Source organism: Diceros bicornis, chromosome 8 (genome assembly GCF_020826845.1).
Source record: "Diceros bicornis minor isolate mBicDic1 chromosome 8, mDicBic1.mat.cur, whole genome shotgun sequence".
In the NCBI taxonomy this organism is placed as follows: domain Eukaryota; kingdom Metazoa; phylum Chordata; class Mammalia; order Perissodactyla; family Rhinocerotidae; genus Diceros; species Diceros bicornis.
This window is the reverse complement of record NC_080747.1, coordinates 34543-50563: the sequence shown is the minus strand read 5'-3', so window position 1 is coordinate 50563 and position 16021 is coordinate 34543. Positions and strand designations below refer to the sequence as shown.

The 16021-nt window shown below is 50.3% G+C and overlaps 1 protein-coding gene across 6 annotated transcripts in view; it reads right to left on the bottom strand.

Moving 5' to 3' along the window:
* Window positions 1-2185: 2185 nt before the first annotated feature.
* The window catches only part of PIGG (phosphatidylinositol glycan anchor biosynthesis class G), a 39696-nt gene continuing 25860 nt past the window's right edge, over window positions 2186-16021 (bottom strand). For 5 of the 6 annotated variants that reach the window (XM_058546469.1, XM_058546470.1, XM_058546471.1 and 2 more), the window contains 5 exons: window positions 15306-15763; window positions 12458-12649; window positions 8855-9164; window positions 4763-4926; window positions 2186-2594 (listed from right to left, as the gene is read on the bottom strand). In XM_058546469.1, the coding sequence (XP_058402452.1) occupies window positions 2381-2594; window positions 4763-4926; window positions 8855-9164; window positions 12458-12649; window positions 15306-15763 (1338 nt within the window). In that variant the 3' untranslated portion in view covers window positions 2186-2380. Of the gene's footprint in view, window positions 2595-4762; window positions 4927-8854; window positions 9165-11786; window positions 11884-12457; window positions 12650-15305; window positions 15764-16021 lie in introns of those variants that run through there. The other variant, XR_009220910.1, reaches the window with a different exon arrangement.

Below are 16021 nucleotides of genomic sequence, written 5' to 3'. Positions count from 1 at the left end.
GGAACCTGGGCAAGAGATGCTGGTGACCTAGGCAAGGCGATGGAGTGTGTTGATGGATTGTCTTCTGGCTGAGAGAGGTAGTGTGAGGGGCGTTGGGGGGGAGTGCTGCCATTTCCAAGATGGGGACAGGAGGCAAGGTCTGGAGGCTCCTCTTTTCACACTTGGTCTGAGGTGCCCCTGAGCCTTCCCACATACTGTCATATCCCCAGATGGCTCCTCCACCCACTGGGCCCACTGGGAGGCTCCAGGCGGGCCCAGGCACCCCACTAAGCTATGTGCTGGTAGGGGCGGGCAGCACTCCTCTGTGCCCTGCTGTGTGGTTGCTCTGCCCTCCGCCCACCACTGAGCCCAGACCAGCCACTAACCCTGGACCAGCCACTGAGCCTGGACTGGCTGCTGACCCCTGGACCAGCCACTGAGCCTGGACCAGCTCTCTAGCACTTAAGTCTTCATCCCACGTCCTTCGCCACGAAGATGGTTTTACAGCAGAGCCTGATACTGTCTGACCAGACTGTCTACAACATTCACTGGCCATGTGGCTTCAGGCAGGATTTTTCTGTTTTTCATCTGCAATTAGTTCTGATAACAATAGTACAAGACTGGTGGGACAGTCAGATGCAAAGGGCCTTGCAGATGGGGTCTTCCCTGCCTCACCTCGGCTGCTCTCTCTGGAACACTGCAATCTGCCCCTCCAGCATCTTGATCAATCCCCCATTCTCTGGCTCTGTGGTGCTCCTGCATCGACACGGGGGGACAGCTATATTTTCCGGCTCTGTTTTTGGAAAACTTGCATGTGCCACTGTGAGCTTCCACTATTTAAAGACTTTTCTGATGAGACTGTTGGAGATATAACAAGTGATTTTTGGCATTGAATAATGAACTGTGTCAACATCTGGAAGATCTATGTAACTCAGAGAATCGTTATTTTCCAAATGATAATGTAGATATTACAGAATCACACCAGGGTCCATTCAGGTGCAAGACAGATCAATGGATTTTAATGAAGCCAAGCACAAAAGTTCATTGATATGGTTTCAGCTTCCATATTGCAACTAATCTTTTCTTTTTAAAAATAACTTCTATTTTGAAATAGTTTAAATTGCACAAGAAGTTGCAGAGAGTTCCATGGACCGTTCACCCAGCTCCCCCAATCATGATCTCGTGCACGGTCCCAGGACTTGTTGGCCAGGCCCATAGCGTTGGTACAGTTTGTTAGCTCAGGGGCAGACCTCAACGGGGTTTCACTGTTGTACATGCACTCGTTTCTTTTTTCTGCAACTAACCTTTAAGAAACTATCATTTGTCGAGTTTTAGTGCAGTATCAAAAAAGAACACCCACAACGATCAGAAAAAGGATACTAAAATACTTCTTCCTTTCCCAACTGCATATCTGTGTGACTACTTCCACCAAACACACGTCACCAGACTGAATGCAGTCCAACTGTCTTCAACTAAACCAGACATTAAAGATCTATAAAAATGTAAAGCAATGCCACTGTCCTCGCTGAATATTTTTGTTTTAGAAAATATAGTTATTTTTCTTAAAAATATGTTATGTTAGGGGCCGGCCCCATGGCGTAGTGGTTAAATGCGCGCGCTCCGCTGCTGGTGGCCCGGGGTTCGCCGGTTCAGATCCCGGGTGCACACTGACACACCGCTTGTCAGGCCATGCTGTGGCGGCATCCCACATAAAGTGGAGAAAGATCGGCACGGATGTTAGCTCAGGGCCAGTCTTCCTCAGCAAAAAGAGGAGGATTGGCATGGATGTTAGCTCAGGGCTGATCTTCCTCACCAAAAAAAAAAAAAAAAGTTATATTAACATGCAGTGGGTTTATATCTTTATTTTCAAATGAATAAATTTTTTTGAAATGTTTTAGTTTTGCTTTCAAATGCCATAAATGCTGACAGATGTAACCCACATAAACCAAAGCTCCTGGGGCCCCCCAGGGGTTTCAGGATCCTAAAGGGGTTGAGCTTGTGAAGTAAACCTTGGCAGCAGACGAGCCTCCTCCCTCGAGCTCCTGGGCTCTCTGAGTTCACACACACCACAAACCTGGAGCCTTTTTATTCACCAATTTAAATGCACATATTTGGGTCATATCGTAACTTATCTAGAGGAAATTAAAAGTTCAGAAGTTTCTGGAGTGATTGCCAACAGAATAATACAATGCATATTCAAACTAAGTATTTTAAAGTGATCTTTTATTAAACTACTTACTATTTAATCTAAATTCAAGTACAGTAGTCAAAGAAATTGAAGCTATTCATCAACCTGGTAGAATTCACATCTTTTTTTGTAGAATGATCTTGCATTTAAATCTTTGAAGTAAACAGTAGACTTTAAAAATACATTATTTTTCCAGTGTCTTAATAGCATAGCTTAAGACTTTGTGTTGGTCTGATCCATGGCTGTGAAGAACACGCAGACAGCAGCTGTGATGAGCAGATGCATTCCCTCATAGAGAAGTTTTGGAGAAAACACACTCCATATAAATAAATGATACCGCAGGGATGTCACCAAAATGATATATGCGGAGACTGGAAAAGAACGAATCAGTGCGTAGCAGAGGCAAGCGTGACTCAGTGCTGAACCACTGTTAATAAAAAAGGAAATCTGTATGAGCACGGCCACTGAGGTGTCAGGTAAGGCACGAACACACACGTAGTCAATACTTGCACTCTGAAAATGGCTAAGGTAATTCTTGTTCCCGGGAGCCCCCTGCCCCCAGAAATCAGGATCTGGTCAGTCTGGTGGTAGGAGTCTCCATTTCTAATGGGCACTGAGGTGCCCAAGGAGACAACAGCGGGCGCCTCCAGTCATTCTCCAGCGCCACCACAATCATAAAATGTTGAAAAATGCACCCCAAATTTTGCAGTAATTTATTTTAAAATTATACGTGTGTACTACTAAACACATGTATATGTTATAAAATATAAACAAAGAAAAGAAAACCACACAGGATGAGACACGCGTGCTGAGCTCTTCTTCAGGCTGCTGTCCAGTGGAGCATCGGGTTTGTCTGGTCTGGGGACGCTGGCCCAAGAGTGTTTGCTGAGCAAGTGAATAGTGAGGAAGAGCATTCTTGAAATGCAAACAACCCTTCCAAGTCATGAATGTCCTCCCTCTGTCTTCAAACTACCCACACAATTGATATGTAAATCTAACCTGCTCTTTAAGGCAACTTCCCGAGATTGGGATTAATCCAAATCAGCTCCATCACCCACACATCTTTCACTCAGCCACCCTGCAAATCCTCGGAGGTCAGGCTTGCCAGGTTCTGGTTAAGCCAAGTTCCAGTTCTGACACCCCCCTCAAACACTGTGATGAGTCTTGAGGTGGCCTCTCTGCGGTCAGTCCACATCACCCGTCACCGCTGCCTGCTCTTTCTGGAGCACGGGCTCTGTCACACTCACCGCTCTCTTCACTGACTGTGTGCTCACGTCAGCACTGCTGTGTTTGAGGACATGGCGCTGGGATTATTGGAGTTCCTGGTGGGAAGCAGCGCACCTGCTGGAGTGGACGACTTGTGTGCTCAGGAGAGTCTTGGGGGTGCCAGGCTCACGCTGGGAAGGGTCTGGATGTGAAAGGTGAGCGGCGAGGAGCTCTGTGTAGGGGCAGCAAAGGCAGAGCTTCGTGTGTGTGCATGTGCATGCCAGAGGCAGAGCAGTGCGTGTGTGCATGTGCAGAGGTGCGTGCACATGTGCAAGGGTGCGCACACATGTGAGTGGGTGCGTGCCTGTGTACACGCACATGTGTGTATGGGTTTGCGTGTGCATGGGTATGTGTGCGTGCACGTACACACGTGTGCCTGTGTGCATTCGTGTGAGTGTACCTGCACACATGTGCTCTACAAAGGGACTCCTTAGGCCCATCGACCAGGTCCTATCACCCAGTGCCACTCTAAGATGCCCCCCAACGTGCTCACTGTCCAGTGAAGGGTGCTGACAGCCATTCAGGAGCCAAAGGACACCTGGCCCCTCATGCTCACAGCTCTTGCCCCCATCGTGGCCTCACTTTGCCCTAAGTGGCCCCCACCTTGGGCCTTGGGGCCTGTCCTTCTAGCTGGGTTCTCCAACTGCCCTATCACCCTTGGCGGGCAACGCGCTCTGCTTCCCTTTCGCACGTGCTCTTCCCCCTGCTCCCTCGACTGGCCCTCCTCTGGGATGCTGTTCCGACCCCGAAGCCAGCAGACTCAGGTGCTCAGCCACTCTGGGATCAGGTCTGCGATGGCACTCAGTGTGTAACCAGTTCATTTTGGGGGTAGGGAGGGCACCCCAACCTTGTTCTCCAACTCGAATGCCGGCCTCCATGGGGGACAGGACAGGGCATGGTCACACAGTGCACCCTCAAGCAGCCCCTCAGGACTATCCAGGCTCCTGTCCAGCACAGATCCTGGAGGCGAGAGCCAGCATCTCGTCTTCATGTCTCAAAGGGAAGACTCCCTACTCCCCAACCAGGCTACCAGCAAGCAGAGAAACCAAGAAGGGATTTTTCCTTCTTGTGCTTCTGGAAACCACATCCTGTTATGAGCTGGAAGAGGTCAGTGGAGACTGGGCTGCCCCTGTAGGTCCCCAGCCATCCCCACACAGACCCGCACTCGCACCCACCTCTGGCCCACGTGTTGTGGATGTTCATTCTTATTCCAGGAAAAGAAAACAGATGAAGAAGAACTTTGGCCCCTGGTGTTCGGACACCCTGTGTCTGGAACGGGGCGTTACTCGCCATCAGATACTGTGCTGCGAGACAAAGGAGGAGCCTCACCTGCTGGCTTCTGAGCTCAGGAAGCTCACTAAGTGGCTGGCCCAGAGCACAGGCTCTGCATACGTCGCAAATGCCGTCAGGAACATGGCTGGGATCTCCACGTAGGCGTCCAGGCCCACAAAGCCCGCCGAGATGTCCACCGTGGCGATGTTGTTGGAGTTCCCCTGGGACACAGGGAGAAACAGCACTGACACGGCCAGACTCACAACACAGTCACTAGCAACCATGAAAAGCCACCGATGGTCATGGCCACGGCGACATGCACACAGAGGAGCCCCAGCCACCCATCCACTCCTTCCAATCCTCGGGCTGACCTTGGACGAGCCGCCCCACCACCTGCCCACCTCACTCCCGGGCAGGGAGGAGCAAGTGAAATGTCTGCTATTTTTGAGAAACTGTAGTCAGGCACTGCACAATGATGTCTCGGTCAACAGCAGACAACATGTATGACCGCAGTCCCATAAAATGAGCACCGCATAGCCTAGGTCTGGCCGTACCATCTAGGTTTGTGTAAGGACACTGTATGATATTCACACAACGAAGAAATCCCCTAACAAAGCCTTCTCAGAACGTGTCCCCGTCATTAAGTGATGCATGACTGTGTACAAATGTAAGCCCACTGATGAACTACAGCAATTTCCACTTTCCCCAGATCTAGCTACTTAAGACGGACACACCAACCTCCCTCCTCAGGGACCCTGTCCAAGGGATGCATGTGGCCCTGGGAGGCAAAGCGGCCGAGGCGGCATGTGTTGGAGGTGGAAGGCAGTGCTGCTGCACACCTTGTTGGGGGACAATGCTGCTGTTAGGCAGCAGATGGCAGGCTGGCCCTGGGAGGGGAGGGCTTCTCGGTGTCCAGTTTACACGTCAGACCCGAGATTCTGGTCATTATCTGCGCAGCCCGACTCGCTGTGGGCCCACTCTGCTCCCCTGTCCACACTGCTGCCTGTTGCCCCAACTTGCTGTTGGGCCACTCTGCTCCCATCCTTGCACTACTGCTTGTCGCCGTAAGACTTGCTGTGGGGCCTGCTGAGCAAGGACGGGATCTGTGCTGAGTTCGCTCGCTGGCAGACTCCCCGCACACACAACGGGGCCCGCTGCAGGAACACCAGTGTCTGTCAAACATGTGTGCTCCGGCTGGCCTCAGATGTGCCAGCATCATGTGCTATCACCGAAGCTTGTCCCTCACTTCCTCATGGAATGTGGTCACATGCTGCAGAGGAGCAAACTGAAAGTCAGAGGCTGTCTCCTTGCTCGGGCTCTCTAACTGTGGCTCTGTCAGTCTTCCTGACACTGAGGCCTTGGCGCTGGGCCAGGCTGCCTGACCAGCACCTGCCTTCTCCATCTCGGCTCAGAGGGAGCCTGCGGAATCCTCCCTGACAGTGCCAGCAGGGTCTGCCATACCATCAGTCCACAAACACCAGGACACATCCGTGGATTGTGGCCCTGCCAGGATTGCTCCCACACGGAGCCGTGGCTGTGTCCGTGCCCCTGGGCAGGAGTGCTCTGTGTTCATCAGACATGCTCACCATCTAGCACGGTGCCTGGGGAACCTGGAGAAGGGAGGGGGCTGTGGTGATTTTCCTTGGGGACTCCATTCCCATTGCCCACAGAGCCACTTATGGTCAGAGACTGAGTGACCATCATTAACAGACCTCCAGATGGGAGGCAACCCCCAGGAACAGGCCTGCCCACAACTTCCGGATAAAGAGAGGGAACTGAGACACAGGCTATGTGGAAATTTCTGAAATGCTCAACAAACCTTAAAGTCTTTCTGTAGCAACACGTAAGTTATACCAATGGGCAAACGTTACAGAATCCTGACAGGATTGAATTGTACCAATTCAAATGAAGCAGCAAATCACGCTGAAAGAAACACAGCATCCGCAGCTATCTGCAAGTTCGCCTTAAGCCATTTTGCTTTTATGAAAGACCTATGTTAGTACCTGTTTTGGCTAACTGAAAGAAACGCCAATGAGTTTTCATTTTTAGAAGAAAACGTGAAAAGCAAAATAGCGTTCAGTGTTTGTTTTGCGGGAGCCGTTACAGAGGCTGCTGCACCCCAAGCAGCTCCAGTGGTGACACCAGGCTCCTTCCCCAGAACTACTCTCCTCACCTCAGCCTCAAGCCGCCATAGCCTTGCACTGTGTTTGAGCATCTGTGCTTTATGACTATTTATTTTGGTAGGTTATTTTTCGGGTCTGGGAATGCTGAAAACTTTTTTCCATATAAATTAATAGTAATTGCTTCCTCGCTTCACGCCGTTTTGGCCTACAAAAGGTTTCATAGGAATGCTCTACCCTCGGAGAGTGGGGGAACCTGCACTTCAGACCTGTCCCTTGTCCCCTCTCACCGGGCCTCTCTCCGGCTGTGTGTTTACAGCTGCTTCCCTCGTTTTCTTCCCGTTTCCATGGGCACTCTGGAATTCCTGGGCAAACTCCGAATTTCCCCACATTCACAATGCTTGTGACCTTCTAAGTGTCTTCTAACAGGATGAAAAAGCTGTGGCCTTTGAAATACGCATGCTCGACACCATGGAGATACACGAAGAAGTGAAATATCACGAGGCCACCAGAGGTCAGCCTGTGCCGGGCTGCGCCAACTGGCACATCTCCAGGCCTCAGTGTCCTGGTCATCAGGGTGGGTCCTCAATCATCCAGCACCTTCCTATGACCGGTGGCAACTGCTCGTCTGGCTCAGATTCCAGGGAGGTGCAGTCCACTCTGGAGGTCCAGCTACGACTTCTCTACCGGGGCCTGACCAACACGGGCCAGCACTGAGAACTTACTGCGCACAGGCCACCGCCTGTTTCTCATGCTGGTTAACTTAATCCTCACAACAACCGAGGAGGAGGCAAACTATTACCCCACTTGACAGATGAGGAGACAGGCGCAGTAGGTGCCCTTCAGAGGCCACCTAGCTCAGGAGTGCTGGACACCAGTGTTGGGGCTGCAGCCGCCTGTAGTTCTGCTGGGGACCGCCACTCTAGAAGCCACTTGAGTACAGGGCTGAGAGAAGTGCAGAGTCCTTGAGGGGAAAGCCATGGCTGGAGTGAAGGTAAGTAGGCTCCGAGAACCAGGGGCTAAGGGCTGGTCCTAGTCAGGTCACATCCCTGTAAGACTCATGAATTTCTAGAATTTCACCCCCACCCACTTCTGGGCTTCACACAGAAAAGCTGTGCGACTGTGGGCTGCTCTGTGAGTGAGGCTGGGAGTACCAGGAAACCAGGAAAGAAGGAGGGGATGGGGAGGCAGGCCCAGGATACACAGAACCAGACAAGTCTCTGGGCTTTGGATGGAGGAGGAGGGGGGAGCCGGTGCACATGGAGAAAACACAGATCCTCACTGTAAAGATGGGAAAACATGACCGAGACGTTCTGTAGCTTATGCAAATCACTCAACCAGGGAGTGCTGGAGCAGGGAGGGGAACTCTGGTGAGCTGTGCCCCATCCTTGTGGGTACCAACAGCAGTGACCAGGTCAAGGGTGGGGCCACTTGACCCAGGGCAGTGATGCGGGAGGGCTGGGATGGAACTGGTACCTCCAAGGCCAGGAGCTGGACCCTCTCTCCACCTGTCCGGGTGCTGTTCCAAGCACGCAGGTGCATACTAAAGTCTATCCTAGAGGCAGCTTGCACTTGCCTCTGATGGGCCCTTCAACACTGGAGAGAAGACATGACAACCACCGGGCCCCAGGGGACGAATAACCAGGTGGGGACACCCCATAGTGCCCAGTGCTGACAGCCAGGGGAAAGGGCACAAGACAGCAGTTACCATTCTTGTCAGATGAAGCAACGGAAACGTGATGTGCTTCCTGACAGCCTGCGGGAGACAGATCCAGCACAGCCACCTCTCACTGTCTCAGGCACTCATGGATCCACAGCGAAGAGGTCTGTCTTAAATAACTACTTGTATTTTATCTTATAAAATACACACGAGATTTAAGCATAATTCACCATGCCATACTAAGATTTCTTTCACCGAACAAACATTATAGCTTCCCAAATTATGGTAAAATTTTCTCCAAGAAAAACGAAAAGATAAATGACATAAAAAGTTAATAGTCTTCTACCCACGATAACAACAAAAACCTACCTGAAAATAGAAGAACGCTTGACCGAACCAATAATGCATTACAGTGATCTCGGCTGCGTCATGCCTCAGGGGTTTCCAGACGAACTTAGCCATTAGAGTCTGAATCAAGAGGCTCAGCACTAAGACGGGAAGATTATGTGGTCTCGAGAGCAATGCTGCCAGAAGAACTAGTCCACTATATATCTCCCACAAACCCACAGTCTTGACTGTGAAGTCTGCAGCAATGACTTGAGATTTAAGCAAGTCTTTGGTGCCCGTGAACAGAATGCCAAGGACAAAGACATAAACAAAACGAGCTTCAATAATACCCCTAAAAAAAAGCAAAATAGGTTAGATTCGTTAGCACCAGCTAGAGAAATGCAAACACACATTTTCCCATGAAAAGCATGTGTCTGCTTGGCTGACTAAACAAGCCACAGCACCTGCCTGCCTGGGGAACTCCATGGAAGTTTCGGGGGTGTCTGCCTCTGCGCATCAGCCCCCAGGACCCCCTACCCAGAGGCCTGTTCTCTCTGTGTGCACTTGTCTGATTGCGCCGGCTCACGGGAAATCTTGCCCATTCGGCCCAAGGATCACCTGGGTGCAAGACCAGAGCCATCACTTGTGGCATGCCAGAAAAACTGTCCCCCTCCTTTGCACACCTAATTTGAAAAACCACTGCAGGAGGTTAAGGCCCGGCCATGTCGGGGACTTCTGTAAGTCTATAAATGCTGAGATACAATTGAGCATGTTCACAACCATGCAGATTCAAGCAAGTACTTGTATCTGATGTGCACACACATCCACAATGGTGCATCCAGACTCTGGGGTCTGGAGAAAGGCAGGGGCAGGTCAGCCTGGGTTCTGCCACTTACTAGCTCTGTTATTGGGGGCAAGTTAATTAAGACCTCTGATGCTCAGCTTTGTTAGTTGTAAAATGAAGAGAAATGGTAGCTAGACCTCACAAGGCTGTCCTGGGAATGAAACAAGAGAACACACGTAAAGTGTCTGGCACACAGTAAACATTAAGTCCTATTGTGAATGAAGTATTTTAGCACTTCACTTACAGTCATCTGTAAAGTATACAATTTATGACACTATACCAAAGAATTTCATCTTATAAAACACATATATTTCTAAAACATATTTCAAATAAATTTCATGTCAAATATTTTATATATACTAGAAAAACTGATCTTTAAAGTAATGCTAAGTAAATAAAATTTTAAAGGAAATAATCACTCTAATAATGTATCTGTTTTCAAAAACTGAATTTTTCTATTTCAGATTTTCTTAGGAAGGTTTATGCATTAAAAAAATAATTCCTTGTTTTTAGTTTGATCAGTTTAATTCAAACAGTCAGAGCACTGTCTACCATGTGCCTGGCAGTGTGGAGACAACCAAGACTGGCGTGACGCCTGCCATGGGGCCACGCGTAGGCCGAGAAGCTGGGGTCAAGTGCAATCCCACAGCCAAGGTGTGTGCTAAGCTGAGCACTAACGATGGACCCACAAGGGTTAAAGAAGGAGAAATCAGCAAAGGCTGATTCAGAGAATCAGAGAAGTTCCAAGGAAGAAGGGGGCTGAACTGAGCATGCCAGGGTAGGCTGGAGGGTGAACATGAGGGAGACTGCCACCGGAGGCCTTCAGTGGGTCCACCTCCTAGCCCTAATGAGTCAGGGCTGTTTCTGCACATCTAGGACCACTGCAACCTGGCCTTCCACTCCAGCCAAACCTGGGCTTCAGAGTGCAGAATAAAGTCAGGAGTTATATGTAACGGAAGATTTTAGAATATCGATGGATAGCAGCACCGGGGGGACTGAAAGGAGAGACGCAGCGATTAGGGGGATCTAGAATTAGGATGGCTCTAGAATTGGGGTAGATCTGGAACCAGGACAGATCTAGAATCAGGATGGCTTTAGAAGCAGAATGGACTCAGAACCAGGATGGAACTAGAATCAGGATTGCTCCAGAATCAGAATGGACTTGGAACCAGGATGGATCTAGAACCAGGGTGGCTCTAGAATCAGAATGGACTTGGAACCAGGATGGATCTAGAATCAGGGTGGGGCTAGAACAAGGACAGATCTGGAACCAGGATGGTTCGAGAATCAGGATAGATGGGGGTGGGGAACGAAAGCATTTTACAGGAAGAATGTGAACCAAGCAGCGCAGGTTAAACAAAAGGGTGCACCAGCCTATTTTTTGGACACCAACAAGGTACATGCTGTTGTATCCATGAAAAGTAAGGTAAGTCATCCAAGACTACCAGTGAGTGATGCTGAAATTAGGTGCGTCAATCTGAGATCTGAGAGGAAATGAGGAACTGAATCCTGTATCACACTTTGAGATTTAATCAGACACCCCCATGTTGAACACCCTCAAATGTGACATCCAGCCTTGACATCTGCCCAGAGTCTCACACAGAACAGCCTTCAAGATATCTCCAGACCACGTGCTCCCCACCTGACCTCCCTGTGTCAGGTGAAGGCGCACCACCCTGCTGTCACCTCAGCCAGGCCCTTGGCATCACCTCGACTCCCCAACCTGGTTGGCAGGTCCTGTTTCCAGGTGTGCCCCTTGCACCCCTTGGCCACCCACACAGCCCGGCTGCAGCCCTCAGCTTTCACTTCGACCTTTTCAGAGGAGACGACATTTGCTTTTCTTTCTATGATTAGAAAAGCCATACAAAACTGAGTGAAAAGGAGTGAAAAGGACGATCCACGTCCTAATGTGATCACAGCCAATTACATGTTCTAGTGTTTCATATAAATATGAAAAAATACGTACATACTTCATAAGATGGGGTCATACTACAGTTTTACAGCCTACTGCTCCACATCTTTATATGTTCTATGAAAACACACTACTTAGTCAACTACTTAACGGCTGCAAGATTCCAGCAGAGCTGTAATGTAGCTCAGGGGCTCATCCCACTACTGTTGGCCAGTTACCTTGTTTTTCACTCTGTGCAACTGTAAATAATGCTTCAGAGGCATGCCCGCATCCCACTCTCAGGCCTCATATCTGGATTTATTCTTGAGATCAATTCTACAAGAGGACGCCGGCGTCAGAGGGTTGGACACATTCAAGGTTCTTAACGCGTTTCACAAACAGCTCTCCAGCGTGGCCCCTGCTCACCCCACCCCACGTCACCATTAAAAACAGAGAAGCTGCCACTTTGAGATGCAAAAGGTGGCCTTCATGATGCACTCTGCTTGCGGCACCCCCTTACAGGAATTCACTGTAAATTATGGGAAAGTTTGTTTTCCTGGAATGCCTCATTTCCCAACTGCTGGGAAGATCCATTTGTTATCCTCATTACTAGTTACTTCCTGAGTGAGCAAAACTGAATTCTTTAGATTCTTTACTTCTAAAGAATCCCTTATTTAAAAAAATAAACCTCAGTGATCTTACTCCCAAGTTACTTGTCTCCTTCCTACTAAACAAAGATGCCAACGAATTGGTTCATTGAGGCGTTCTTAGTGAGTTCTACTAACCGCAGGTGAAATCACAATTCTCAAAAACCAAACTCCAATGCTCTCACGATTGCACGGCATTTGTTAGTACATAAAACATTAAAATAGATCTAAAAGCAAATCCTCGTGTCTGCCAGCACACTTACTTTGAAATGTCTTTGTTGTCTTGTTGCCAGGGAAACAGCACATTTCCAATGGCCGCCCTGTAGCAATAGACGCCCAGCAGGCCGAGCGCCATGGCGACTTTCGATGCCAGGGAGCACCTCCTCTGAACCAATGTGAAAATCACGACAAGGGAGAGGGCAGCCAGAACAGAGAGTGCAGTTTTATGATCAGAGCTGAAATGAAATGGAAAATGCCAAAAATTACTAATAAGTATAACCAGTGATGTTATGGACCTATACCAAGGGACTTTCTAAAACGTGTACTAAAAATAGCTGATTTTCCTGAAAAAGCAAAAAAGAAAATTGCTGGTTATTTAAATTCAAACAAAGGTTCTTAAAAGGGAACAAATAAAGGACTGTTAACCTGAACTCTCATTTCTCACTCACAAGTGGTCCCACCAGCAGCTCTGCACCGGCCAGGGCAGCTATATGCATATAAAACACTTTCACTGGCTCCCCTGGTGCCCCTTTTCTGGGGCAGCCCCACTTTCCCAACTACAGGTAAAGAGGTTCTGGGTAAACCACACATTTATCAGTGTACACTGCACTCACAGGAGACACGCAAGTCCTGGTGGGACCCCCTTCCCTTCACTCAATAAGACAGATTGACTCAGTCAGAGCATCTGCCCCATTCCCAGCTGTCACAGGACAGAGCCCGGGCCCCTCTCTCACCTGGCCCTTGCCCACTACCCTGCTACCTTGGGGAGTGCTGAGCAGGGAAGGCAGGGTTCTTTTCTGCTTTATTCACCCTAGCTCACACTCAAGAAACCTGGACACTCCACAGTTGCATGGGTGACTATTGTGCCAAGGTGTACATATACAAATGGAAAAAAGTGACTTGGAAAGATGTGGCCCATGTCAGGATATGGGTCCCAGGGATGGCAGGTGGTGCAAGGGACACACTGGGGCCTGGTACCGCCCTCGTCCTTGCTCTGGGAGGTGGTCACGTGGGTGTCCATTCATTGTTGCTCATTAAACTGTGTGCTTTACGCACTCTCCTGGATTGTTAACTGTCACAACTGCAAAATGGAGCAATAGAGAAGGTGAGTTTAGGTGCCTCTGGAGGAGCTCTCCTGTGAGGAAGGCATGGGGTGACACTGCAGCCTCTTTACAAACTGTCAGGAATGACCCGTCAGTTACTCCTCACAGCGCGCAGGGAAAACTGCAATGCAGGAGGTAAGCGCCTCGGGCAGGAAGGGGCTGGGGTCCTGTGTGCTGGAGGAGGGTCCAGACTGAGCAGTGGGCACAGCTGCACCCTGGAGAGGGGGGCAGGGCCCGTGGGGGCGCCCCTGCATGCACAGTAGTGCATCTGGGGGTGGCAATCAGCAAATTCTCCTGCTGTGCTTCAATTTTCCAGAAAAGTAAGAAGTGAGGTCATGGTGCTGTCCCAGCGCTCTTGTCCTCACAGGCTCGGGCTCTGGCCACGACGCCAGCCAGGCGCTCTCAACTCCCCTCTGCTTCCTCAGCCCAAGGGGGACAGGCCAGCGTCCTCTCTCAGGTTGCTGTGAAAATGAAACGAGCGGACATACAGCAGGCACCCAGAAAATGCTGCCTGTGGTTACTGTGGCTGCCAAGGGTTGGCTAATATGGTTAATATTCAGGAGAAATTTCCCACAAGAATTATTGGGCAGAGGAATAAAGAATTTTACAGACTTTGATGTGCAATTCCAGGTGTCTTCCAAAAAGACTGTGCCAATGCGTGGTTCTGGGGTCCTCCCGTGCCCCCATCCTGGGTTTCATTCTTCCTTTGGTGTCTCCACCTCGCTAGGCATACAATCACCCAGTGCTCTCTAACCGGAAGTTGCCCAATTCCTAGAGGGAGTAAGCACTTCCCTTTTCCTTCTTTTGGCATTTCCTCCTTCAGAATGTGTCTGCCACTGTCCTAAGCCCCTGCCTGTAGGCAGTTCTTAGAGAAGCTCCTCACAGCACCCAGGCAGGGACCTCTGTGTCACACTCGTGGGAAAAATTTTTTCCTCTTGCTGTTCTCCTTTTACTTCAGTTTTCTAAGTCTTCACTGACAGACAATTAAGACCTATAATATAGCCAAATCTTGATCTTTTCTGTCTGGTTTTTTTCTCTCTACTCCAATCCTCCCTGTCTGCTATACTTTCTACTAGTTTTCTAGCCACTGTGAGCGGCTTCGGAGCTGGCTGAAGATTCACCCCTTTCTAGGGAGGGAGAGAGGAAAGGGAGGACAGAGGAGGAGTGCGCACAAATGGCAGAGCTCGCCCAGCCCTGCCCTATCTCCCCAGCCCCGCCTCACCTCCCCCCTCGCCCAGCCCAGCCCCATCTCCCCGAGCCCAGCCCCGTCTCCCCCAACCCACCCCATCTCCCCAGCTCCCCTAGCCCTGCCCCGTATCCCCCAGCCCTGCCCCGTATCCCCCAGCCCTGCCTCATCTCCCCCAGCCCAGCCCCATCTCATCTCCCCCAGCCCAGCCCTGTCTCCCCGAGCCCTGCCCCGTCTCCCCCAGCCCTGCCCTGTCTCCTCCAACCTGCCCCGTCTCCCCATCTCCCCCAGCCCTGCCCCTTCTGGGAGGAGGCACCGAGTGACAAAACTACATCCTTGCTACAATTATCATGTTAAAACTCAGGTTTTCAAACATGAACAATTACAGTGATTCAGCAATAAAAAACCAAACATATTACGCTAGCCTCAAATTCACCCTTCAACATCAATTCATGGGTTATGGTATATTTTTCCATTTCTTCAGATCTCAAATACCAACTGTATCCTGAATATAAAAAGTAGGCCTCAATTTTGAACAAGAAGACTGTGAGCGGACAGTCAGCCGTGGAAGGTATGGCCTAAGACCACAGCTCATGCTCTCACCTGGCAAGCCAGTGCCCCAGGTCAGGCCGGTGGGCCCACTGCACACCCGTCTGGTTTAGAGACCGCAACAGCCGGCAGCAGATGAGTATCACCCACGGGCTTGCCAGCACCATCCACTTCTCACAGCCTCTGAGCGCGTCCAGGGAAGGGTGGCCCTTGCACCCTCTGTTGAGCTCCAGCACGGCAGAGCCGGCGTTCTTGTCCTGCAAAGCTGGTGTGGCACTGCCAAAGCATTCCTCCATGTGGAGGCTGCGCTGAAGCTCACAGTCGTCTCCCAGAAGGCAGTTTCTGTAGATGTCGTGACACAGAGCCAGACACAGGGTGCTGACGAGGAAGTACCAGGTCTGGTGCTCCTCCTCAATGAAGCTGCTCGCACCCAGACTCAGGACGTGGCCCACGGTCCCCAACAAGATAAGAAGATCTAACTCCGACCACCGTGCATTGGAATGAGCTGCATTCTGTAAAAAGGAACAAGTCTTTTGAAAGGGAAAACTTTGAAAATGACACAGATCTTGCTGCACGTACTTGGAGTCCTTGCTCACAGACGTGGTCTGCTGTGACAGACACCTGCTGCTCCTCACGCCAGCACCGCTGCCCCTGCTTTCGTGGCATAGCCAGGGGGACACAGAAACAGCATGGGCAGTCCTCACCTTGGACTGCCAGTCCTAAGCTGAGTGACAAGACAGAAGATGTTTCGACTCAAACCATCCGGGCAG